Source organism: Anopheles funestus, chromosome 3RL (genome assembly GCF_943734845.2).
Source record: "Anopheles funestus chromosome 3RL, idAnoFuneDA-416_04, whole genome shotgun sequence".
NCBI lineage: Eukaryota > Metazoa > Arthropoda > Insecta > Diptera > Culicidae > Anopheles > Anopheles funestus.
The window spans coordinates 21415259-21443203 of record NC_064599.1 but is presented as its reverse complement, the minus strand read 5'-3'; the positions used below and the strand labels follow the sequence as shown (position 1 = coordinate 21443203).

Sequence of the window (27945 nt, the reverse complement as noted above, 5' to 3'; positions counted from 1 at the left end):
TTCATTTCGCAACTATCAGTGGGAACGGCATTCCAACGTGTGGGCATTCTAATAAAGATAACCAAAAAACAAAAAAAAAAACACGGTAGCAAGGTGACAATCGGATCAAGTTGGTGGAAGCGAAACTACAACCAAACGATCGGAACATGTATCTCGTTATGCAAAATCTATCTCATCGGCTTCTTATTACACATACGATCTAATCCTTCACCATTTTATCGATCAACGGTAACATGAAAGAAAAAAAAAATCGAGAATCCCATAACCAATTAGCGATCGCTTTGTAGTGGTTTTTCGTTTGTAAACTGGAATCGGTTGAATTTTCGACTTTATATTCGTAAAGCACCAATAAAGACGGCCGAAGTGAATGAGTTCACTGATGTTCGGCGCCATGCGATTTGCTGCCAAGATCAAGGTTAAATTTAGACGAAGCAGATTGAAATGTGGCAGTAAAATTCGGAAAACGAACTGATTTGAATTTAAATCCGTACCATTGCTAGCTCTCTTTGAACCGAGGCCTTTTTGATGATGTTTCTAGGATTGATTGATAATGATGTCGATGATCGATCGAAAGTAAAAGAAAGATGGCGAGAAGCGTTGTCTTCTTAGCTTTGTTTATGTTTAGTGCGTGTATAAAGTTTTACAATCCATATTAATATGTTGGTCCAATTCCTACCAAAGTCATTTTTAAACGGCCCACTGCATTGTGCACATACGTAAAGCTTTTTTATTGTTGAAGGTCTACGTAAAGGGCGCTAGTAACTAATGATGGACATAAATTTGATCCTTAGTATGTATTTCAGTAATATACGTTTATATACGTGAACTTTTTTGACCTACAAAAACGCATCAGAAGACATTTTCATATCCTGCACAGGTGGAAATTACAGTTTTTAAAAAATGGTAGGTGATTAAAAGGTTTTTCCTATTTCCAAACATAAATGTGGTTCTTGTGTTCATCCGGCTATAAATCAGAGGTTTAAACCGTGGTAATAATTTAAATGCCATTCCATTTTACCTGCTAATTAATGTCACAAGCTATTAATTCAATTGTTAAAAAATAAATATTAGTTTTTGAGTATTAATTGTTGGGGACTATTTGTTTTTAACGAACCTCTGTTGAACTATAAACTCTTATGTTTCTCTAAATCGCTAACGGATATAGGATTTTTTACTACACCATGAGAGTGTTTTGCAATTCTTTTTTATATTGTCGTAGTTGTGTGCATTTTTAAGTTTGTTTAAATTTGGTGACTAGATTAAATTTTCATTTGGTTGATCGTGGTGCGACAACCCCTGTTTTAAAGCACGTGTAGCACGGACGCATTCAAAATTTCTCTTTAGCAAAGCGCCTAAATGTAGGCAATTCCGTGCACTACCTCCAACAACATATGTGATACTAGCGAACACGTGGATCATTATTTAAACTTGGCACATTCACATTTCAACAGATGTTTGTTGCATAATGTAAGCAATATAACAATCAAACGATTGTCTTTGGGGATGGCCTGGTGGTGTATGTGATCTAATCCGGACTGTCCACCGCGTAGCAAGGTCTGCACGTTCGGCTAAATAATCAAAATAAGTCTAGTAAGCCAGATATGGCCGGCATGGTCTTAGAGGTCATTGAGCCAAGACGCGAGAGAGAGAGAGAGAGAGAGAGAGAGAAAAATCAAACACAATTTAAATTAAATGAAATTAATTGGTCTTCTACTTTTCTTTAGCGTTTAAATAAATCAAATTTCATCCATATCACAAAACTTTTTTAGACAATTACAGACAATCAACCAAACAAACAAACAAACAAACAAAAACATAACATACACCATTAACTAAACAAATCTTTCGGGACGGAACACAAGACATGTACAAACATTCGATACTATTAACATTTATTGAAAAAATAGTTTCCATTGTCGTGGATTACAGAGAGAGAGAGAGAGTATTACAGGTAAAAGTTTTTTAGTTCCATAATTTACAACAAGTAGAATAGAAGGAAGATAGCGCTCCTTCTGCAGTAGCAGGAAAATAGACAACAAGAATAAGAAGTAATGTTAAAATTTAACATTGTGCAACTAGTAAAACGTATCGTGAATCATACCGCAGTACTGCGAAGACTACTAACAGATAGTGGAAATCTAATAATTTACATAACGCCCGCTTGTTTCGATCGACACAGTTAAGACCAGGATTTGTTGCTTTTCGATACCGTTTCGAACACTTCAATCGCAATGCTTTATGAAAAATAAATTTTAAAATTTCGATCTTCTGCTGCGGAGCGTCAATCAAACAGCAACAACATACATAATATTAGTTCTCCCTTCATTTAACCGCTCTATATATATATAGATATAGCTAGGCTAGTACGACATTATTCTCGCAAAAGTTCTTCGATTGCAATCGGATCGATCGGTGTACATGTCCGTCGGAGAAGAAGCTCATTGAGCATGAGTCTTCTTACTACGGTGTTACACGATCGTATCGATCGCGATCGAACGAATTCTGGCAACTTGGAAAATCTGGTTTGTTTCAATTAGGTTTGTTTTTTTTTAAGTACATCAATTGTCCTACCTAAGGTCGTGAAATTACCGGAACGGTACCTCAAGATATGGTACCGACCATCACTCCACGGTGCACACTATTTACAGGGTTGTGAGCGAAAGCGCCTTGTCACATTTCCTAGACGCCCTCGATACTCTCATTTACTAATTTGCAACTGTCAAACGCTACTGCCAAAGAAATCCATCGATTGAGCCGAACGAAACACGTACACAATTCGTACACAAATGGACGCACACTGGCACAGGTCGAGAGACAAAACAGACAACAAACATGCATTGTAAACATCGCTCACCTAGCGTTCCGGGGGGTCCGTGTCCTTCGTGACTCTTGTTACTCTTGTACTGGCAGCAGCAGTTTTTTTTTTGTTCATCTCGGACATCCTCGGTAATGCATCATTTTCTAGCACATTGTTTGAACTTTCTAACTTTCCAGCTAAACAGGAAACTCTTCCACCTTACTTCTTAATGTTACTGTAGCCCGAGTTTACCTCCAACCCTCGGTAGTTTTCCGGGTAGACGTAGATTGCTTTCCGCTCGGACGCTTGCGCCTGATCGTCTAACTCTTCCGAGGACGTCAAAGCATAAGAACCATAGTCTGGGTTGGTTTCGGATGATGACTTCGTTTCCATTTGCTCTACGATGCCACTGTCTACGATCGGCACCTCGTCGAAGTTTTGCGTTTTGGCGTTCTCTTCGGCGACCTGTACGAAGGCTGCCGATAGTTCACCGCTCAGATGCGTCACACCTTTGGTGGCAATGTCGTACATGAAAATTTCCTGCTCATCGTCATCATTTCTGGAACAAAAAAATATGTATATTACATCCTTACACTTCAAACAGATAAAGCTAAAGATGGTCCTACCTCGTTACCAAAAGTACCACGCTCTGCAAATCAACGTCGGTTTTGCCCTCACGATCCAACCACCGGCGGAAGTTTTCTCTCGAAGGTTTCTTAATCAGCTGCTTCAATGCTTCGCCAGCAATGAACTTGATCTTCTTAGAATCCAGCAGCACATCGCGCTCGAATCGTGACTGTTGCCGATCCTGCTGCTCGTCCGTCGCATCATCTTCGGCATTGATTAGAAAATCGCTCGACGTACTCTCTTCACTGGCGCTATCACTCTGCCGCCCTGCCGTTGCTCCAGTATCTACAGGAGCAAGTACAACGACACTCGCAATCTTACGGCCACGCAATTCTACCACATCCGGGATCGGGAACTGAGCCCCGTTGATCTTCAGTGGCAGGTAACGGTTAAACACCTGATCCGTCGCACCAGACTCATCCTCACCGGTCACATCGACCGAGGGCAAAATGGTCGAGTCTTGCTTGATGTAGCGATCGGTCACGTTGCGCTGATTGTTCGAATCGAAGCGTACCACCTTCAAGTCCACATTTTGTCGCTCCGGCATCGTTACGATCGTCGGTTGATCTTCCTCCGCTAGCTGTACCGTTTCACTGCCACCCTGGCTCGGTTGTGCAATCTCGTACCGATCACGCTCATTGCGCTTATCCTTAACGTCGTAGTTCTTGGTAATGAACTTCTCCGCCAGCTTATCTCCGTTCGGTTTCACCACCGACAGCACATTGTTCGAGCCGGCCAGCTGGGAGGCACCACCGGCATTGAAGAAGTTTGCCAAATGCTCTGGCGGCAGGTTCTCCAGTGCCGTCTCACCGAGTTTGTCATAGTCCAACACACTAATGTCGGCATTCTCGAGAATTCCAGACGACAGCAGCTGCTCCCTTAGGTCGTCCGGTACCTCATCGGGCAGATCGAACAGTGCTTTCAGTTTCTTCTCATTTGCTTCTGCTTCTTCGGCGGCCGATCGTGGTGCCGGTGTAGTTGTTGGTGCCGTTGGCGGATTGGTGGTTCGGTACGGTGTCGTCGTCGGCGATGGTGGAGCCGTGTAGCGAGCTACGGTTGTGCGTGGCGTTGTGGAGAATGTGGGTGAGTATGTGGTGCGTGTAGTACCAACAGTGGAAGGTGTACTGCTTGGGGTCTCTGCCGTTGGTGCACTAGCTTCAAAGTTGACATTAAAGCGAGGATCCACGCGATAGTTGATTGGTTCCGAGTTCGGGATGATCTGTGCTGCCTGTTGACTGACGTACTTCTGGGGCGTTGGAAGCGGTCCAATGTTCGACGCAAGCGGACCAATGTTTTTGTTCTGTACCGTTTCAATCGTCGGTTCGATCGAATGGCTAATCAATTCCTGTGATGGTTGAATGTTATAGAACGGTGGTCGGTTCACTACATCGTTTCCTCCCAGCGATAGGCGCTGCCCAGTGGTTGGTGCATTCACTGTTTCCGTGATGTGTTTTTCGTACTTCGACACCGACGGCACCAATTCGCCACCAGCCGGTAACACGTGCTTCAGATTAGCGAGATGGTCATTATCGGACAGGCTCGAATGTGAAAGACCACGTAGGTCTGGTGCACGAGTTGGTCCTAGGTTCGGTGCTGCCTGTTGTACTAAACCACCCTGTACCGGACGTGGCACATCAAAGAATGTCTGAGCAGGTTGGGGCGGTGGCTGAGGACGAGCTGACAGGAACGGGGGTTGCTGAAGGTTCGATGGTTGCGGTGGTGTTGGTTTGCGGAACTGTTGCTGCTGTACCTGCTGCTGGGGTACAGATTGTGGCTGCTGTTTGTAGAAGTTGTTGAACGGTTGATTAAACTGTTGCTGAGGCTTCGGTGGTTGTGGAGATGGCTGCTGTTGTGGCTGTGCCTGCAGTTGCTGAGTAGAATACTGCTGTCTTAGTGGTGGCTGTTGGTTAATATTGTGAAGAGGAATTGGAATCGGTTTCGGTTGCTGGAACTCTTGCCGTTGGAATTGTGGTTGCTGTTGTGGCTGCTGTTGCTGCTGTGGTTGTGGTTGGTAATAATTCTGCTGTTGCTGCTGCTGCTGTTGTTGTGGTGGTTGCTGAGCAGGGAATCGAACCTGCTGCGGACGCGGCTGAGGAACTGGCGCCTGTTGGGTGAAATATTGTGGCTGTGGCTGTTGCTGCGGTGCATTGAACTGTCCACGGAACTGGTATTGCTGTTGGGCATGCTGTTGGGCGTGCTGTTGGGCGTGCTGTGGTTGCGGCTGTGCCTGCTGGTACACTACACGCGGTGGCTGAGGCTGCGGTTGGGGTTGCGGTTGTGGTTGGTAGTGCTGCTGGTAGTGTTGCTGAAGCTGCTGGAACTGTGGCTGGGGCTGTGGTGGTGGCGGCGGAGGTGGTGGAGGTTGAGCACGGTACTGGTGTTGCTGAACAAGTGGCTGAGCTTGTGGCGGTGGTTGATGATGGTACTGATGTTGCTGCACCGGAACACTGTACTGATGATGGTACTGTTGCGGTGGTGGCTGTTGCGGTTGGGGCTGAGGCTGGTGCTGATAGTGCTGTCTCACCGAGCGATCGTGATGCTGCTGTACGAACTGCTGATGCTGCTGGTAGAACACATCGGACTTGGAACGTTGATCAACAACATGCTGCGGTAGAGCGACAACCGGTTGTGCTACCGACTCACTTTCCGTCTCCGAGAGCTGATGGCCAGTTTGATGCTTATCTTCCACACCGAACGAAATCCGAATACCGCTGTTACTGTGATATTTCTCCGAATCTGGATTAATAACAGCACGCAGCGTGGTTGTCTTCAACGGTGGACTAGGCGTCACCACGATCGGTTCCTGTGACAAATCTTCCTCCTCCTCACTCTCGTCCGGAATCGGCTTAATTGCTGGCAGTGGATCATCTAGTACGAGCTGTCCATTCTTTTCATCCTTGTGGTACTTCACGTAGAATACCTGCACCTCTTCCTTCTTCTTTTTCTGTTTCGGCAAGATGGTTTGCGCATCGAGTGGTAGCGAATCGTTGCTTTCCTTAATGATGATCTCAATGATCGGCTCCGGTGGTTCGATGTAGTGTTGGTGGTGCACTACAGGTGGAAGTGATTGGAAGCTACCAATACTGTTGGTGCTATCGCCTTCAAAACCTGCAGCAAAAAATAAGTTGTATCATTAAATAACTCAAGCCACTGTAAAGCTCCAGAGAACTCTCTAATTACCTTGAAAAGAACCTACAGCGCCGGAACCAGCCGAACCACTGTGTTGGTGCTGGAAGGAGTACTGCGGTTGAATGTAGTTGCTCTGGTAGTGATTATACTGTCCAGGATCTTGGTACGCGTGCGACACACGACGTTGGACTGTGTGCGCCGGTACACTCTGGTAGTAGTTGTAGTTGCCAAAGTTATCAAACTCGAGCGTTCGTTTACCGCGCGCCTCCCGATCACTGCCGGGTTGCTTCTTCTCCGTCGACTCCGAGGGCTTCTTCGTGGATACCGTGGTCGATGTTGATGCCAATTTCGTTGTCGTTTCCTTCGCCTTTGTTGTCGTAGTCGTTTTTGACGATGTGTCGGAGGGGCTCGTTACATTCTTTGACTCCACGTACCCATGGAGGACCACCAGGGCGGCGATCGCCTGTAGAGAAACGAAAAGAAAGCGATTAGCACGAGTTTTGCTCAGTAATTGGGGATTTAATTGAAATCGTTTGTCGAATTCTTGTCTTCTTGTGCAAGTGTACTACAATTAAGCGAACAATTAAACTAGCAAAGACATTACAACATAATAAAAAGCCTCTTTTTGAATAGACCTTTAGTTTGATTAACGGGGTAGTTTTCTAAACCTCCGAATAGCCTACAAACTTCGGTATGCAAAGACATTCCTTTAGTACAGAGAATTCTTTTTCAATACAGTATTAAACGTCAAGGTTAAACGTCAATAATAACGCTTCGTAATGCTACCGGCCAGTGATTAGAAGATAAGTAAAATTATTTTCTCACACGTTAATGCACATAACCCTTGCAACACCGCCCTGTTATCGGATGACTTTCACTTTCCCATCTGTTGGTTTTGATCCAGAACGGGTAAAATGCAGAACAGAACATGCCCCGATGGCGGTCGGGGAGTATAATTTTTTACGCGATCCCCACCATCTCGGATCCAATAACCGTTCGTTTAACGATGAAGCATAATGCTGTCTCTCCGTATCAGAACGATCGCTCTTCTGCAAGGCTTCGGTTGAAGATGCGCCAGATGGACGAACACCTGAAATCCCAGGTGTGTTCTTCTGTTCACTTTCCATTTCACGCCCCTTCCGTAACCATTAATCATCCTGGTTGGTTTAAAAAAAAAACCTTCCCATCCCAAAACATGGGCGCCACTCGAAAGTACCACCCGGCCTTGTTTCTTTCGCCCAGTCTTCTCTTCTTCTCCTTCTTTTGTACGCTAAACAACAAATGACGACAATAATGTCCAATTAAAAATGAGTTAAACTTTTTAAACGATCCAATGATGAGTCAAGGAGTTGGCAAGAAACTATGGCATAGGGCCAATATAAGAGCGGCACGTCGACGGTGCTTTACAATGCGACACCTTACACGCCAAAGGGGGAAGCGCTAACAAAAGAACCCCCATTCCACCATTGTCCGATAGGAATCTTTCTCTTGTTTGGTGTTTTATATTTGTAACACAAAAAAGACAACGTGCAACAAAATCACAATTGACGGGGTGCTTGGTGCCCGGGAATGGTACATGTTATGTGGATCTCGGTATCTCGATAAGCACATCTAGCTGGCCAACGTGAGCGGAATCGTGTGCGCAACAACTTAAAGCGATCACTTGCGCACTGCGCCATGCGTGATGGTGGTACACATACCGTGCTAAAGGATAAGAGCTGGTCGGTAATGGATAATTATATACAAACCTTTCGGGGCTTTTATAACCCCTTCAACGCGCAATTGTTTGAAAGTGAGTGTCGGCTGGAGATGTCTACCAATTTGCCCAACGTACATACTTTGTAGAGTTTTGAAGATTTACTGACTCAAAATTGTAGTTTACTCATCAGTTTACTCATCAACTAATGTTGTACACCTTTCATTTCTAGTTCCGGTGTGGTAGTGTTGTTTATCCCAATAACTTTTTTTCACAATTTTCCCACACGCATCTATTGGAATTTAGCATTCCTAACGATGAACACAGATGAACATGATCGTACTGATCGTGAAACCGTGTCCGTAGATACACGCGATCAACCGAAGATGGTACTGATCTTTCACCTTCTCGCGAAAGGAAGTGGTATTCCGGCTACCAACCACAACAAATGGTCACGAAATGAAGTTCATCACTTCACCACCGAACTGGGTGATCTTTCGGCTGGTTATGATTTTTTAAACGAGCTTCACCCACTAGCGCCTCACATGAATATGGAACGTAGCGTGTTGGTTTTAGTCACGCTTTATATAGTCAACATTGTGACGTGCATTAATTGATCACCGGACCCGGCGGGTGTGTTGTGTTGAGTATAAACCATTGACATGGTTTGATCGTTTGATGGTGTTTTCGCTGATGAAGACGAAAGCTGTGCTACAAGCTGAATTAATGGATTAAAATTTAGTTGTAGGGAAATTATATCATATTCTACCGATGACCCTTTTTAACTCACAAAACGAGCATTTGACTTTTAGGAATTCTTTCCATTTTTGTTGCTCGGAGGCGAAGGTGAAATATTGAAGAATTTTGCACAAATCAGTGCCACTAGACGATCAACTGTCAATTAAATTTTCATAAGAATGTTGTGGGAAAGATACACCCGCATAACCACTAATACACTGGAAAGGATTAAACTCGTTATAAGACGGTGGACGCATTTTATAAAAGAGACATCAACAATTTTAACTCTAATCTGCAGAATTCCATTATATCACCTTTACATAACTCACTGTACCGTGTGACTACAAACAAAACGAATCAATGATCGTTAATCAAACATGGCTCTATTTTCTTTCCCCAAAATAGTGAAAGATTAAAGAGAAGACATCCATTGATGAGACAAAGTAATGACACAGCGCTCACCGAAAATAACTTTTTTTACGGGAGTTGTTCAGTCAACCCTTTGGTGGTTGTGTCGCAACAGGGCCCCTTTCCATCACCTTCTTCTACCTTCTGCAACGCAACGCATTTCACAGCTGGAGATCATAAAATGCTGGACAGAATCTTTACTGCTTCGCACGCTCTTGGACCACCATCGACCATCGATTGGACTTGGTCACCTAATCCAGCGAGTTACGATTTCCACCGAGAGGAATCGATTTATTTCTTCGCCGTGCTATAAGCAAACAGTTTAGAAACAACATTCTGGACAACGATTTACATCATATGTACAATAAATCATACAGGGTTTGCATCCTGCAGGTTGCGTACCGTCGAGCAGGCTCAACTTCTGGTAGCTCATAGCTATGGATAATCATTCCACCATCACGTCGAAGGTTTAACAGCATTGGAACACAGGCAGAAGAAGCATTTCGATCGTTCGAACGTTCGAATCTTCAACATCCCAGCAGCGGAACGAACCGGGTGTCGAAAGAGAAAGTCGTCGTCTTCATTTGAAGGTGTTTGTTGATGCTGCTTTATTATTGCTTCTCGTTGTTTGGTTGCCCTTGCCTTGCCCTTTGCCGAAACCTGCAGAAGCCACGATCGAGTTGCTTCATTCCAAGCTCTAGGTGCCACGTGACTCTGGATGACTTGTCCAATCGAATCGAACAAGAAGTAGTCACCGTATCAGCCATGTCCATGGTAACTTTTCTGTTCCTTCCTTCTTCACACGCGGACTGTAATCTGTAAATTTACGCTGTTACAAAATCTCACGGCAAGATGAAAATTTTCCATCCCGCACAACAACGGCCAGATTAGCGGCTTTGATTCCGTGTGATGTTGATTTAATTACAGAACTGCAGGGACTGAGTAGGCTCGTTTACAACCAGAGCCATCTACCGCTAGGATGCAATAGGCACACACAATACAGTTCTTTTGGGCTGTGGATGAAGCATCCCGGAATCGGGTATGATCCCGTTTGGTTTTATGCTTACCATTAAATACCTCCCATCCAGCGTGTTATAAATCCCACGGGAGAACAAAATCATAAAATTGATAGAATTTTAATGAACCGAGAACATCGGCTAAATCTCATCAAATGAAGAAGGATTTTCTCTCAAACACAGACACACCGAGAATGTGTCAATTGTGATGCCACTTTTAGACACGGTAGGATCAGTGTTTCGTGTTGAGTAGATAGTTATTATGTCTTATTTGTTTGTTCCTCCTCAAGGGTGAGTTGTTAAAGGCACGACGGCGCAGTTTAATAAGCTCTCTTCATTTTAACGGAATAGCAATAGAAGGGAAGAATATTAAACACTTCGTACGCGTCACGCTAAAACGCTTTGATCGGTGTAATCGTATAAAAAAAAAGAATAAGTCGTCAACCGTTTAGTCAATAAAATGTTCCACCAATATATTGAACCCATTGGTGTGTTATAAAGTGGGTCATAAATCGAAATGTACCTCAAGGAAGGGCTGTATTGCCAATTAAAATGTTATATTAACAGCACAATTTGTTACCTCTTTATAGAAGCATTGAATGACGCAATCGAACGGCCAATGGCGCTGACTTAAAATTTGCCAAACAAATCTTCATCTTTTTATAGTTTTTAGTAAACTCGTCAGTTGCCTCTTTCGAACAATTTCCCTATTTGATTCTGCTTATCTATTTAACAAAACGAACAAAATCCACATCAAACAGCGCGACCATGCTGCTCGGTTCATCAAACGTAATGGCAGACAAATGAAATAATCATTACGCAAAAAAACGATGCCACTGATGGTTGAATTCACTTGTAGGAAAAGATAAACAAAAACAGCAAATCATCATTCGGCATTAAACGAAGCACAACGGACCGATAAGACCGTACACTGTCAAGATTATCTCTGGCAGAGGATCACTTTGTGCCGTTGGTGATGGGGTGAGGGTTGTAAAACAGAAAAGGAAAAACCACTGTCGGAAGCACGCTTTTGGCACTGTTGCACACAATCCCAACAGGTGTGCGGTGCTTCGGTTAATCGCAATTGCCAAAGTCTTGCGGCTTACGTTTTCCCGCACATGCATCCATCAATATTTGTGTCGGAACGGTCGGCTCGTTCCACCACCGTAAGCCGTGCCGAAGGGGGAAGATCAAACCAAATGGAAAGTGATGTTAAGTAATGCTCCACAGGCTAAAAGTGTATGATCGGTGGGTCCGTACAACCGTACATTACTGACCCACTAGCCTTACTAGCCGGGATAGTGTCCGTAAGGATGGTGATGGGTTTCCATCCATCAATTTAAGCGATTCGCAAATCATTACGTACTGCTCCTATCGTACTAAACTGGAAGGCATTGGGTTAGTTGTTTTTTGTTCTCCCTTGCAACCCTTCACAACGATAAAAGCTCCACACTGTAACAACATAATTAACACCGGGATGGTTTGATAGAGCCCCCTCAGAAGGGGTTAGTTCATCCAGGAAACACGCACGGCAAATGGTTATTTTTTTTCGGTTGGAAGATTATTGTTTTAGATTTCTTCCTTTCTCAACCTAATGTCTGGTTGGTTGTTAGCCCTTGCTTCGTTGCTTGTCCCATTATAAGGTCTCCCCTATTTTACGTGGCGTCCTTTTCCCGCTTCTTTCCGCATCGGTTGTAATGTGTCACTTTATCACCAATCAATCGACACGTGTTTTTTTTATTCCCTCTAGTGACATGGTCTGAACTGTCAATTCGGAAAGGAAAGAAACAAAGATCACGTGGGAACATGGGATGGATTAGTAGCGTCGAATCGAAACGACAGCAACGGCTGTAAAGACGGCGAAACCCAGTCAATCATCGTTCGATTCGAATTCGTAAATCGTAAACTGATCGTTAGCAACCGTTCTCAGGCACTCAGGCTGCAAAGGTGGAAAAGAAATTCCACGTCCCCGGGGACCGTATACTTCAAAATTTCAATGTGACTGTGTCACCCACCGGTGTTCCTTTTTTGGATCTTCCTCGGTAATGGAAGCAAGCAGCAAACAAAGCAAAAGGAAAGAAACAGTCGGTACCTCCAAAAAACTTTCACTTATTTATCCGCTGCCGGATTTTCCTGAAAGGCGCAAGGGAATCACGGTCAGCAGGGGCGTGTGTGTCACCGGCGCAAAAGAAGTAACAAAAAAAAATGGAAGCAAAGAACAGATAAACACAAAAATGTCGTCCCGTCTATTTCCGTGTCCTCGGCAAATAAGTAACCCGAACCAGTAACGGGGGAACGTATGGTTCATAAAGTTAGTTCATCTGATTTGAATTTTACTATCTCCCCTTTTGTGGAGCATGTGTGTATGTGTGACAGAGAGAGAAGAGGGAGAAGGTAAGGAAGCGTGTATCCATATGCGCTAGCAGGGAAGGAAAACCTAATCAGCGCTGGTCGCATTCCGGTGCTGCGTTCCGGATTTTGTTTGCGGTTTTTCCCCCCGCCCGTAGACGCTTGTGCTACCTATACTATGCGTCGTTGTATGTGGCCTTTCGATGGGAAGTGTTATCGTGCTGTCCGCAAAATAAAAGGGAAAGTTCCAAACCGAGTGAAGGAGCGTTAAGAAGCGTTAAGGTTGGGGTAGTCTGAACCGAGCTTAGAGGATCGGATAGGACCTTATCTAAGTATTTCATCAAGCCGCCACTTGCCACCCAGCTAGTGGTTCACGTTTGGGACGGAATTCCTTGGAATTGGGAAGCTGAAAAGTGCATAATAAAATTAGCATCGGAACGTTTGCCTGATGATCATTTCTTTTCTTTTTTTTTGAGTCTTTCCCTATTTGCTTCTAAACAAGGGAATAAACAGGAAAGTGGAATTTATAACTCTTGTTTTTAATTTCTCGATGGTTTGCTTAGGACAACTTCATTAGTATGAAGGTGTCTTTTTTATGTATTCCACTGATTAAAAACACACTTTCAGTTTTCATTCTTCCCAAGGGCATGGAATGTAGTTTTGAAAGAAAAACAAATGAAAGGGATTTTACTTAACAAATCCGGCTTCAAATACGACACTATTAAATCATCCCGAAGCGATTCGATATTACGTACTGCAAACCAGCTAATTGATGATTCACCAACTGTTCCTTTTAGTTGTTTTTTTTTAAATTGTTGCAAAAAAAACCACCTCAATCCACACGTAGCTCTACATTGCCGCTTCTTGAGGACGTTCCCGCTGGGTTGTTACTTGTTACGGTGTGCCTGTTTTTTTTTTATTATTATCAGCCCCATGTCTTTATGATGGGCAAATGTTCATCACCGAACACGAGCACGAAGTGAAAGGCTACCGAGCGCCTGAGAAGGGTTGCACGTGAGCCTTGTACTGATGTGTGCGCGCGCTTGTTCCGTTTAAACGATCGATACTCCCCAATCGCACCTTGTCGGTCGGCCACAGTGCAAACACACCACCGTTACGCAAAATAGTTTTGTGAAGAGTAATTTTCTGTGCGTGTGTGTGTGTGTGTGAATAAATAATCGTATTAACGATCGAAAGGACTCAAACAGTCGGATGTGGTAACATGCCGAAAAACAGTGGAAGTGTTCAATTAAAATGCACATCAGCTGTGTGTCAGCGTACTTTTTTTGTTGTGGATTTTTGCTCGTATTATGCCCGCTAGCTTAGACGAACATCGGACATGCATGCTTTTAACCTTTGATTGCAGCACAAGCAAACAAGCGCGCAATCAGTAAACCGGTATACGCTTGCAGACGCACCAAGTAGCAGAAAAAAAGGAGAAGAAATAAAATGCAAACCAAAGGGTGAATAAAACTAAAGAAAGGCACACACACACACACACATGCATGTACGTACATTATCATGCCTGAGGCAATACTTTCCTTTGGCGTATCATATGACTCCCGTGCGCCTTTGGGCACACAGTCCCGCCAGGAACACGAACCGGACTAGAGTCGGTGAGTCCGGTTTGGTTGAAATCGAAAGACTGCAAGCGACGAACCTTCCTTCGGTGAATGAAGGTTAGGCGAATCATTTGATAGGTGGTTGGGATTGAGTATCGGAGTGTGCTGGAACATGGTCCGGAACTTCTCTTACTAATCCCTCTTCCCCCCCTAACCCTTTCCCCTCTTCACCTTATTGCCTCGCTCCTATCTACACATTTTATCATCCTTCCAAAGAAAGTGCTGATGCTTCCGAACAGCACACGCCTAGGTGCAATCATACCAGAGTTTCATCACAAGTGGGAGAGGTGTAAATAAAAAAAAAAAACAGGAAACATACAGCATAAAGATAGATCGGAAATCGGAATCGGATCAAAAAAACGAGATAAGACCTGCCGGATCGAAGATTCATTCCGATTCTGTACTCTTGGAGGTCGTGAAGGCAGTAGCCGTAAAAACACACAAGAAGACCAGCTAGGCATTGGCCGGGCTTTGATAAAAGTGGGCAAACCCGTCGAACCCGTTTGACGATGGAACGGAACGGTCTACGAGCATGAAAGTCTGAAAGTCTCGTCCGGTGACGGCGCGGTGAAAGACACTTACACTTTCATTCGTAACCGCTCACGCCAACATCTTTCCACCGGAATGTTTGTCCTTTCTGCAGAAAGAAAGATTAAAACCGATCGTGTCTCGCAAAACCCTTGAAGGGTAAAAAAAACGATGAGCCAATAAAGAAGGAAGAGATTCCTTCTAGGTAGGTAGGGCAGGACAGAGATATTGTACATGAATAAAAAAGAACGAGACAAGACAAAAACTACATTCAACAAAACCTGATCTACACGAAAGGGGCAGGAAACCTTTCTCCTTGTGCTCAAGGATGCAACGGACAGGAATGTTGCAGCATGCAGCATGAAAGAAATTGCATTACACGCTTGCGTAACACATCCATCACGCCAGCGTACGGCCCTTCCGAGAAAGTACCGGCCCTGCCTGCAAGGAAGATGACTACGTGAAATATGTCCCAAAGCACGTCTTTCGGACGTCCGCGCCTTTTGTCGTGCGGTAAAGGTTCAACCACAAACGTCGGCCTATTAGCATGCAAATGAAAGGAAATTTCATTCCCTTGTGTTCTGCTCGCTTTCCCTGCGGCAGCTTGACCACACATTCCCGAGATTGTAATCGAGGCCTCTGTTTGGTCCAATACTTAAGAAGAACAGATAAAATGGATGACCTCCTGTAGATCTCATCCAAATTGGCAAAGGGGAAGGAACTGTTCACCGACCGTGGGTAAGAAAAAAAAGGAACCGTGGGTCTAGGAAAGATAAACGATCGGTTTTATTTTTCACCACCATCTTCGTGCTTTCAAAGGTGTGTGTTTAAAGTCAAGAGCATCAGACTAGTTTCGGAAGAAAGTAAAAACAGACGTACGGGACGGTTTTTTTGTTTTTTGCTTCCACATCGCACCGTACATTAGTGGTGCCGTATTTTAATTCGTTACCCCAAATAAAGACACCCACCGGGGGGTTTCATCTGCCTTCGTGTAGATGTATATTCTCCAGTTGGACCGCTTAATTTATTAATATCGTACTTTGTAGTCATTATCGTTTCCATCGCCCATCCGAGAGTGGTCCGATCGTTCCCCTTGCTAGAGGACAGGTGACAATCGACCCGTTGTGTTTAATGTCCGTATGAACGTACGGAACAACGGTCGAAGACCCGAAAGACGCCACATCCTCAACGTTATCTAGTTTTAAATTCATTCTCTTCTTTACTGTTCCCAACATGCGCTGGCACCATCTAATGACTTTAATGCTGCTTTATGAGGGCACTAGCATGAATTGTTTGAGCTGCAAGACACAGGCCAAAGTGTTGTCATGTTAGGTGGTCACTCAACCGCAGGAACTGAGATTTGTCTGATGTGCGATTGTGCGCTTTATTTGAATCTTGGCTTTCATGTTAGCTAATAGAATAACCCACATTAATGATGATTTCGCTTTTAGTGTCGTTTTAAGGAAATGGAAATTTTCATTGATAAAAGCAGTTTAAGCACCATAGAAAACTAAAACTGCACTAGTATCATTTTATGATATTCTATCTGAATTATAAACGCATCTCAAGTGCATTTAAGCAAAGGAAAGATAAACATTCTTAGTTCAAATATGTAATGGAAAGTAGAACAAGCTCAATATACAAAATTTAAACACTTCAAACAGATGCATATTGAGATGTATTGATCGAAACATATTTTTATATATCAATATCAGTAGAAAATTCATACAAATAAAAAAAAGAAATAAAGTTTAATAAAAAAATATACAACAATAAAGCTAAAGTACAATAATTAAACAAGAAACTTCGAAATGTCCAAAGAGTGGCATTGAATACATTACTTCACTTCAGATGGTTTTCAATTACTTCACAACCACAACCTTGTAAGCAAACTTAAAACCCCCTGTATAATCATGGAAACAAATGAAGAAATGCCGAGTTGTACATTTGTAAAGCCGAAAGCTAAATTTGTAGAAGATATTTAAATACACTCATTTCGTTGCTCATATTGTGGATGAAGTAATCGCTCCGACGGAGAAATATCTTCTCTTACCATCTTCCACCACGTGCAACAACTATTACCAACCGGCAGATCTACAAAATGAGAGCATCGACCTTCCGCTAGCTCAAATGCGCCGTATGACCGGCATCTTGTGCTGCGGCTGGTGAGAGTGTTTGTAGCGGCACACATCACGATCGTTCGGTCGGAAGCGGCAAACGTATGGAACCTCCCGTATGTCACGACCTCCAAATGTCACCTCATCAACGAGCCAGCCCCCCTCGAAAACACACCTTCACACGTCGTATCTGTCATCGTGCCCGTCACTTGATCCTGATGGATGAAAGCAATCGACAAAACAATGCGCTTTCCGTCACCGGGCGGTGATCGTGCGGTTGATTATGATGTGTTTGCGTTTTCCCGCGCAAGATGATACGGCTGCTAGATTCGGGAAAGGGCACAGAGCAAGATGCAAAGTGATAAGGTGAAATGATTTTGCAATTGCACTTGCACGGTGACAGCTGGTGCAACGATCCTTAACGGTTCCGGTACGGAAAAGACCGACAGATAACCAACATTGCACGATTCTCACACCGGCAAACGAGACGTTCAAGCACCAGATTACATCTATATGATTATTCTTTTCCTTTCTTGTACCAACACGCGCTGTAATGAACATGAAAGTGAAACTAAAAAGAAGGTGAAAAACGTTTTCACAAAAAAAAAACATCTCCACACCAACGGCGAGAATTGCGTTGAGTAAGATATTACTTGACGTTGAGGAAAAGAGTTTCATTCATTTCATCAAACTGCAACCGTATAATAAGCTGATCGCAGCTTCGCATTATTCCTCCAAAAGGGGTTCGGAAAAGAACGGATTCGTTGCACACTGTGGCACACAGCTTTTAATCTCATTAGGATTTGTGATGGTTTGGTGAAGAAAAAAAAATCAACACACAAAAAAAGTATTATTTCATGTTTCGTACTGTTCATCTTCGTCTACGCTAACCACTTTTCTCTTGTTTTCTCTTATACCCTCACCGAAAACCGATTAGAAGCTAACTCATGTCCACATGTGGTCCGCATGCGTCTATAAAGTAATAAATCTTGCTGCTGCATCCGTCCAGGTTGTGCTTCTTGCGCTTACTGGAACCTCAAATTCCTCGATTTAAGTCGGGAATACGCTGTTTAGAGAGAAGCATGTCAAGCGTTACCATCGCATCGTTCTAGCCGTATCCAACCACACGATGCCAATGACCTGTTTTGTCCGGTTTCGCTACGGCTTTAATGAGAGCAACGATCATTCCATTGACCTCCGTGAGCAACGGTTACTTCCGTCCCGCCGGTAGAAGCGATAAACCAACCCCGGAAAGGTCATTGAAGGAAGTCGAACGAATAAAATGAGATGAAAATGCGATCTTCATCGAGAAAAAAAACAAAAAAAAATTAAAGCAATGGGCGGTCGTGGGTTCGTCACTTGCTCGCCTGTTGTGTTCTTCCGTGCAGCAAGTCACCCGTTCAGCCGTGTTCCGGTGTCCGGGTTGTATGTTCGGTTGAATCAAGGGTTTTAAGTGGTGATTTGCATTTGCTTTCCTATTCACAACCTCGGTCCGTGATTTACTTTACTGCATTGTGTGCTCTTCCTCTACTACTGGTGACAATCTAATTAGCAGCTAGCGTGAAGTGAAAGTGCTGCCACCTTATCGAAGTTTAATGACTCCGTCGTCGATTCCGAGGATCAGAAATTTTACTCAAGCATTTCATTTAAACATTGTTTGATTGAAAAGGCGGGCAGGCGAGAAACACAATTTCTACCCAACCGACAAACAACAGCAGGTTGTTGATTTTGTGAAAAGAAAATTAGCACCATTTTGTGCTAGTTGCTATTGTGCCAAAAATAAACATCATAACAGTCAGTAAAACTAACTCTCGACAGCCAAATTTTCGAACATGAACGCACTTGTGATAGCTACATTTGCCGGCAGCGATCACCGATTAGCGGGCAAAATTGTTCCAATTAAGGTAGCGAAGGTAAAACCGATCGGTCGGTCAATCATCAAACCAATCAACAGCCGAAAATAGCACCCATTTCTATTGGCCCCGATCGACGAATCGGTTGCAAAGCACGGGCACAGCGCGTGCCGAACTACTACCGTCGCAAGCAGCTCTCGATCACTTGTCGCAGACATCCGTTATAATTTCATCATAAATGTGTGGAACAAAAAGGCGAGGAATGGCCGACGTGACGTGCCGCACAATGTTAGCATGGTTCCAGCAGAAGTGTTGTCGAAGATAGGGAAAGAAAATGAAAGTGTTTTCCGCAGCAGGGATGATAAAGGCGGATGGTCAAGTGGTGGCTCTTTGTTTCCCTCTTCGTGATCGATACTTTAGACTGCGATCGATTCCAATCGGATGCGGTAAATTATCCCTTCTCGGAGCGACCAACAGTGGTAAAGGGTTTTTGGCCTGGTAGGGACCGTCGTGTGCAGATTACATGAGCATGGCGCATTAATCACCTGATGGGACGGGAAAATACAGCAAAACAGGCATTTAGCGATAAACTGTTTACCGTACGCAAAGAAACATTAGCGTGTGTAAGAGCATTTGAGGAAAATTCATCAAAGAATTAACTGTAAAGTATTGTACGAAAAATGTCTGCTTAAAATGACGGTAAATGTTTCAAAGATGTCAATAAGTGCGATCAATTATGTCTTTATTGAGGACTTTTTTTCTTGTAAAAAGGAAAAGGGATGCATTATTGAAAACATGAATCAAGAGTTTGAAAGTTTACTGAAAAATCCCTTTCATAATAAAACACTCTAAAAACACATATTTCCCGAGACTCCCTCTAGCTTGAAAAAGTATGCTGCGGTGATCAAGCAAATTGATTGTACATTACACGAACGGTTGATATCCGATCCGGTCATTCCAAAGCCAATCGTTCCCGGTTTTTTCCCCCGCAAAGGTGTGCAAATAATATTCCTTCGCTTGCTGCACCCTTACGGGAACATTCATCTTCGATTCGTTGCACTGTTGGTGCTTCTCCACCCAAACTGTTGGCCACGAATTTGCGATTTTATGCGATTAATTTTCTCTCCACAGGGTGGTTTGGCTCTTGTTTGTTCTGTTGTGAAGCGGTGGTTCAGACCATACCGCCGCAGCTTCCCATCTTCGCTATTGACCGGCCCAATTAGCGGATCCAATCATCAAGTCGTCCACGCTCACTTTGCGCGAGATTCGATTTTCCCCGATTCCGTTCGGTAAACGATCGACCAGAGAATGGCAACACAGTTTGGGCCGTTCCTTACTTTGTATAGGGCTTTTCATCTACTACATTGGTCACGACGGTGAAAACGAAACCTCGGGGGTCTATTCCAACGCCCCAATCGATATGGTCAAAGGTCAGAAACGGGTGTACATGTCCATAGATCTATTTTCGATCGTACCAGGTTCCATTCTCGCACACAACGTTCATAAGCACTTTCATTTGTGAAGTTGCCTGCCCACAGTACTGCCCTTTGCTAGTGATCGAAACAAAGATGCCCAGCTGGCTAGGGAATGACGAAGCCAGGACGGACCATTTACTACTCTAATGCGCTCGTTGTTGCGCTCGGGCTTATCTTGCAGTTTTTTCGCTTCCCCGATGAGATGATTCTTCACGGGCTATTGCGCAACGGTGATTTGGCTAATTGAATTTATTGCGAAGGAGACCGGAGCCTTAGAGTGGCTGAGAGCCGTGGAAACTTTATTTCCGCTACACTTTACGATCAAGCGCGAAGCTAGCCGGTACGAATCGATTTTGGCAAAAAAATGCGATACGGTCGATAACAGTGATCCGGTAAAGAGGATGTGAAACTAAAGAGCAATGCGGAAATTGTTGCTTTAAACACTTTCGAAAGGAATTTTCTTGCCACCCACGTGATCTTATGGCAGTAAAAATTGCATTATGAATTTGAAATTAAATGACTTATGAATAGTTCATACAAAACGTTACATCGGAATGTTCTTAGCCGGGGTTAAACAAAAAAAACCCCCAACATCACTCTTCATTCGTGCAACGTACAACACTACTCCACAAACACTACTACAATCTCACCCTTTCATTATTTTGAGCGCCCACAAACAAACACTCAACCACTCCCAAGCACTATCAATGGCATAACACAGAAAATAACACACTGATAACGGCCATTCGGTACCGGTGCGGTAAAAGAAAAGCGGAAGCAGCTCCCAAACACATCTGCACTTGTTGAATGAATGGCAATCTGCAAATGGTACGAACAGAAACCATCATGGAAGTTTTCCATGGGAAGCAAAACATGAATCATCCCAAAAGCGGGCAAAACGTGCGGAAAATGGAAATTATGTAAATCAACACCAACGCTTTCCATCTTTTTCTTACAGGTTTCAAGCATGGAGCGATGCATTTTTTTACTACTTAGGCTACACACAGTAGCAAAAAAAAATCCCTCTCTGATAGCAAGTTGGGAAAGCAGACAGCTTGCTACAAATAAACGTTTATTTGGTTAGTTTCCTCACAACATTGGTGTCGCCTTCAGCTGGGTATAAGTGTGATGTATATAAAAAAGTATAAGATTTTCTTTTCATTTTGTTAATTAAATTTACTAAAAATCTTTTACGATCAATTTTTTGTACTCAAAATATAAATGTTTTTGTGCTCTTAGTAGTTTTGACAGCTATCATTGGACAAGAATGACAACTGGAAAACTCCATCTGTCATTCTTGTCAAATGAGTATGTCAAATAGAGTAAAGGCACGAAAACATTCGTATTTTGAATACAGAATATGACCGTTACAATACTATCGAAGCAGCAACTCTCTACTAGTGCATTAGTACCGGGTGACGCGTGAATGACTTATACAACCAAAGCTGAAGAAGAGTGGTTTTTGAACACTCACTTGAATACGTGATCTTTGATTTAAGTCTTTAAACACTACTCATTACATTAAGAAGCATAATGGATGCACACAAAACCATGCTCTAATTCCGTTCGACATCTTACCTAAACAATCCCCCGTTTGTTTCCCCCAGCTGTAATAGGTCTTACGTTACCGGCATTTTCCTTCAGTAATTGGCTGCAAAACCGGTACGTACGACGGATGTTTGCCATCTCCTGCTGTTGCTTTATCTAAACGCACACACACGCCGGAGGAAATGCATGCAATCCACTGCAAATGGAATCACGCAGTGCAGATTAGGTTGTACGGTTGTTTTACTCTCGCTACATGAAGCATACATCCTTCATCTCGCTGTCAGTTTCAGCACTTATCGCAGAGAGATTGTTTTTTTTTTTATTTCATTTTCCCGCGCAATCTTTGTTTGGGTATTGTTTTGCTTTTTGTGGAACTCGTTTTGAGAATGCAATCTACCCCGGAAGTTACACTGGCAATGCCAAGGTAAAAGTGGAATGGTGCAAAACACTAATGGAAAGCTAAAGATTCCCTGTGCTTCGTTTCTTGCAACCGCACATGCCAGCATTAATCGACTGGATTTTTGGCGATGACAAATTGGTGAAACGGTGTCTCAGCAAAGCAAACTGAACCATCTTCCCGTGGTTTGGTGTAAGAAAAAGTGAAACTCAACGTCTCAATAGGTTTCGAAAAGAAATCAATACTTCGTCTCATCTTCTCGCGTTTCATATCGATAAGCCGGCGGGTGAAACGGCCAACATTGGCGCGTGGTGTAGGTAAATATTGATCCAACCGCTTTGTCTCCTGCTCCGTTAGTGGCTGAGTATTCCGAACCGTGTGGAAGCGGTGTTAATTTCTCCAGCCCGTATGTATTTCTCCCATTGCCAGACACGCTGGTGCGTGAGACACCTGACCGCACACGATGGCACGCAGTTGACAAACGTTTGCCGATCGAGACTGAGGGAGAAGCGTTCCAAATCCTCCCTGAACACAGCACTGTGGGGTCTGAAATCGAAGATATTCACACCACTGTGGGAGAGGTCCGTCGCTGAGCAATCGCACATGCACAAACACAGGCAAAAAAGCAGCATCGCCACACAATTGACTTCCCATCCAATATCGGGAGGGGATTTTTTGTTGCTGTTGTTTTGTTTCTGTTGTTGGACAAGCAGTGAGGAGGGAAAAAATGTAAATAAATAAATAAATCAGCGTTTTGGGACGGACCACGACCGAGACCGTGGCGGACGGATGCTGAGGTCATGGTAAGATTTCTCTCACGGCTGCCGAACGACGGTGGGTCGGAAGATGAACCAACGCGACAGGTGACTGCAGATTCCGATGGTGAAATACTTTCTAAATTTCGCTCTTCGTCTCCAACGCAACTGTCTTCGCCTTTTCGCTGGGCTTCCTGCCCATCTGTTGAGGTGATGGACCGAGTGCGTAATCCGATTGTGTGACCGAGTGGGCGACAAGATGCGGTACGGTTAGGAAAACTATAAGTGTCGCACAAAATGACGACATGAATTACTTTTCTAATTGTTGTCTGCAAGAAACTGACCCTTGTCTGGTTCACAATAGAAATACAAACTTGCTAACGTTCAGTGCTTTGTTGTGACATTCCAGAAAAAGAAAGTTAAGATTATTTTGGATAATTTTTTATGTGAGTGTAATTTAATTTCTTTACTGCGTAGTACTGTGTAGACGTAGTTTTTATCTATTTAATTGATTAAATTATTGTAAAACGATCAGTAAGAGATAGCGGAATCAAGCTAACATGCAGCTACGAATAAGGTTCGTGTTTTGTTTGCATTGAACTCTTTCATCTCAAGCTTGTTCCACTTTGTATTGCATTCCTCGACTAAACCAATGTAATAAAAATAATTTTTTTGCATATTACATATCGATTAAGGATATTCAACTCTATCCTAGAAAGTGTCAATTACAGCACAACTCGCACAAATCGGCCATATTAGTGGCCATAATACACATCATGCACTTATGCATCGAAAGTGAAAGAAAAGCCCTACATAACGGACGACCGATGTGTGGATGCAAAACTTGTATTTCTCGTTGTGACGTGCTGTAATTACTTTACCAAGAGGCGTGCTGCAGAGCGCAGATTCGTTGTCCACCTCGGGTTCGCCCATGTTCACTGATCGTGGAAAGTGATATTGCTTCCAATTGTGCACACCCTAGTTTACATCCTGCTACCGAAGGTGTTTGTTTGAATCCTCGATTTCCTTGTAACAAAAGGTTCGACAGTAAGTCTGGTAAAAATTTCTTTTCATTTTTTGAATTTTAAAAGGCATTATTACTATAAAAAGTGAATAGTGAATAGTGAATGAAAAATTGATCCTTTTAAATGACCATCAAGATCAAGAGCATAAAGATTGATTTATTTTCTTATTTCACTGTTTGTGAGAGAAATTTCCGACGCCAGTGCGTAGGATTTTTTTTTAAGTTTAACCTATCAATCACACCATAAAAAAATGATCGAACAAGCGAGCCCTGGAGGATCCTCGAAGTTCAAGTGAAATAATTTCACCATGTCCTCACCTCACCTTCACCTCATCTTCACCTGTTTTTAGCTTTTGACACTTCTCAATTAGTACTGTTGGAACTGAAAAACAAGTTCCATTTTGGCAAAAATGATATGTATAAAATAGAAACATGTAACAAAATTTACAAGCTACTTTAATTACATTTAAGTACAAATAGTACATTTTCCTATTTTATTTTGTTAAATATAAACAAATTTTTACGTCCAATAGCATAATCGATATGAAAACATTCATCACGCATATGCTTTTTTATTAATTATTTTTTAAAGATTAATTTGGAGGAACCAATTTTTCAAACGAAAGTGAAAATGGTATCCCTTTCCTTGCTGCCCGAGATCTAAAGTGACCCGTATGCTACAGACAACTTAAGTATTTCTACCGTACTTTACCACTCGCCAAACACCAAACGTCGTTGTTGGGGCAGCGACATCTTATTCACACCGAATGACCACCAAGTGGTGGCGACTCGTTGCAATCATCACTCATCAGTGCGGGTTTGGGTTGTGTAATGAAGCTATAAATTCGAACACTCAGCGCCCGCGACGCGACCTCGGTGCGTCTTCGTTGGGCAATTCCGCACATCCATCTATCCATTACGGAATTACTCTTACATTCGGTTCCTCGCAAGTTCCTCTCCAAGTTGGAAATGAGTGTACGTGCGCGTGTCCGAACATTGGTGTGGGCGTGAAGCAGACGTGCTTAGATTTGGAAACATATTTGCTGATGCTGATTTGTGGGTGAATAGATGATGTTTAGTAAACAAAACGACCCCGAGTACCAGGTGAAGTGCTTTCGATGACTTCGGGAATAGAAGTGATGTTTTTCAAGTGTGCAATTAAAATATACAAATTATTGGGAAAGAATAGATTTCCCCCAGGAAATTAAACAAAATAAAACTTACCAAAATGAACAATCTCATCGTGGTGAGATGTAAAGAATCAGGACTGTCTCAAATAATGATAAGCTGCAAGCCAAATGTCTGGACACTGGAGTGTTAACACTCGTTCAATTGCACTCTGTACAATGCGTTAGTACGGAAACGAAAAACCACTGCACAAAAGAAAGTTACTCCTCCCGACGCCGAATGGCAACCTGTAAACGGAGCTGCAAAAGGGGCAAAAAACAATCACTTTAGCATAAAATCTAGATCACAAGCGAGGACAAAGCAAACAACAAGTTCACTTAACATAACGTGCACATTAAAGTTGTTCCCAATGCATGCGGCGGAGGGTTCGTGTTCTGTATTTTGTGTTGAAATCTTTCGTACTGAAATTGTTCCGATCTTGAAGGCGTGTATTTTGCGGGTTTTTTTCGTTGTTCTTTTAATCTTTTAAGTTTTTTTTTATTTTGAACCCAAACTAACATGTGTTTGTTTTTTTTTCATTTTTTTCCTATACGGAACAGTTTCTACTTTTGCCCGGAATAAATATTCACTTCAGCACACTTGCTAGCTTTCGTTGATCATCCGGTCACGATTTTGAACTGTTTCTTCCTTTTTGTACAGCACCATGTACAGCACACACTGTCGAACAAGGTGCAGGTGAAATTGTTTCATTCGATTATCAACCCCTTGTGGAATGTTTACACGTCACTAACTAATCAGTCATGTCACGAATATTCGATTGCAATTTTTTTGTTTTTTTTTTTTGCTTGCATAAAAACACGCTTTTAGTTGAAATTAGTTTGCTAATTTATCACTGTTCTTGTAAACTAATGCATTTTCTCATAGTCTGAATGTAAAGCTTCTAGAAAGAAAAACACACTTTTCGCTACTTGTCGATCGATCCTGGGTCAGCAAGTTCGTCGCTTACTACGTGAAAGCTTTCTCTCGTTCTCACGGCTCACTAGCGCTTAGCAGATTTCGCACGCTTATCTTCGTTTAACGCAATTTTTGGCTACTTTGGACAAGTCAGCCGAAGGACCGAAAACGCCACCACCAAGAAACAGGATCACTGGGAAGAGGGAGAAACATCACAAGCAGCATGCCGAAAATTCAATCAATCTCTCTTCCTGTTTTTTTCTTCTCTTTTTGCACGTTCCGTATGTGTCAGTAAACTTGTTTCCTTTCGTTTTTCGACGTTTTTCTTCCATCAATCGAAAAGATCGCATTCGAAACTAAGCGTAACGCTTCTGTGGGAGCTTAACGAGACGCACGTTCTTATGGAAGAAATAACTATCACTAGCTACTCTTGCCGCAGTCGAGGAACATATTTTCATAAGTGGAGAAGGTGGAAAAATTCGTCTTAATTTTCGCTTCCTTTTACCAGCTCGGAACTACAAATGCGCACAATCACACATCAGCACACAAACACACACACTCCGTTGAAGCACCTCTTTTAGAGAAGTTTTCGCATATTTTTTTTCTCTCCTTTTGCTTTGCTACTTCTTTTTGGATTTCATTCGATTCGATTTTAAGATGCGAATTTTCGTTCGTTCGCTACTTTCACTCTCACTCGCTAAACTGCCCCTGATGCTGGGAACATCGACATACACACACACACTGTCCTTTCTGTGTGAAGCTCTGCAAAATCGATCATGCTGCGTCACGAATCGCCCAGGGGCAAGCGTTAACTGTGAAATGGTCAATGCATGACCTTACGAATTTGTGTACGAAAAATAAAGTGGCAAATAGCCAGGAATAGCGGCGACAACTGGGTAGCGTACACGGAAACGTATGTGGACACTGTCACTGGCACTACAGCAGGAACCGCGATACTACCTTTCGACGCTGACTGAGGAACGCTGGCGCGCGTCTGTCTCGCTGGACAGTCCGTGATCGTTTGAGCTGCCGGTCGGTTGGGGAAACAAATTTTTATAAAAGCAGCGTCCGACCTTTAGGTGCCAGTTGCCGACTGAATACATTCGAAGCGGAAGGAGAGCAGAGGGATTTTTGGAGAGTCGACTTTGATGGAGCAAAAGCTTCCCCCTGAAAGCTTGATGAAGTGGGGGAGGGGCGCACCAAGCAACAAAGCCACTCTCACTCTCATTTGGTTTTGGAGCGTGAGAGTGAAGCTTTCGCGGCCGGTGTAAAGCTAAACCCGGGAAGATGAACACATGCGTATGCAAAATGTTCATCCTTGTTGACATTAGTAAACTTTCCGGCAGGTGTTTGTGAGGTCAATGGAGGAGGGAAATGTTAATTAATGCACCTATCAACTGTAACGTAAGATGAAAAAATAAAACATTTTGAACATTTAATACTGAAATGCTATTTTCTTACATTAATCGAAACTTACGCAAGGAAAGAATTTCCATGGTTTTAAATAATATTTTTAAATAAAATAGATCACATATAAAATGCATAAAATTATTATAATCATAATAAAATAAAATAAACATTCATCCACATAGTGAACATAGCACCAACGGAAAAATAAAGAACAAAACAGATTTTCATTTGATCTTCCATCTGATCTACGGTCAGCAGATCACTCTCCCTCTCCGTAAAGTGAAAAAATCGCTTCGAGTGATGCTTGTGCTCTTAACTTTTCCGTTCGCTCTTTCCGTTGATACCCGGTGTGAGAGCGTTCACTTTCATTTGCT

General features: G+C 43.0%; 1 protein-coding gene across 2 annotated transcripts; it reads right to left on the bottom strand.

Moving 5' to 3' along the window:
- Positions 1 to 58: 58 nt before the first annotated feature.
- LOC125768527 (uncharacterized) lies at positions 59 to 27346 on the bottom strand. 2 transcript variants are annotated; one of them, XM_049436305.1, is made up of 5 exons: positions 27122 to 27346; positions 25304 to 25506; positions 6605 to 7016; positions 3424 to 6532; positions 59 to 3356 (listed from the first exon to the last, which is right to left on the bottom strand). In XM_049436305.1, exons 2-5 carry the CDS (start codon positions 25319 to 25321, stop codon positions 3017 to 3019), a joined length of 3879 nt encoding a protein of 1292 aa, XP_049292262.1. In that variant the 5' UTR covers positions 25322 to 25506; positions 27122 to 27346; the 3' UTR covers positions 59 to 3016. The 2 variants fall into 2 exon arrangements, with proteins under 2 accessions (XP_049292262.1, XP_049292264.1); XM_049436307.1 differs by lacking the exon at positions 27122 to 27346 and having other exon boundaries at positions 25304 to 25752.
- Between the last annotated feature and the right edge of the window lie 599 nt (positions 27347 to 27945).

What these genes read in the sequence shown, in the direction of transcription:
- LOC125768527 (XM_049436305.1), bottom strand. An exon ending in CGCTGTAGGTTCTTTTCAAG is followed by an intron (nt 6,533 to 6,604) that starts GTAATTAGAGAG and finishes TTTTTGCTGCAG; the next exon opens with GTTTTGAAGGCGATAGCACC. An exon ending in GTGGTACTTTTGGTAACGAG is followed by an intron (nt 3,357 to 3,423) that starts GTAGGACCATCT and finishes TTTTTGTTCCAG; the next exon opens with AAATGATGACGATGAGCAGG.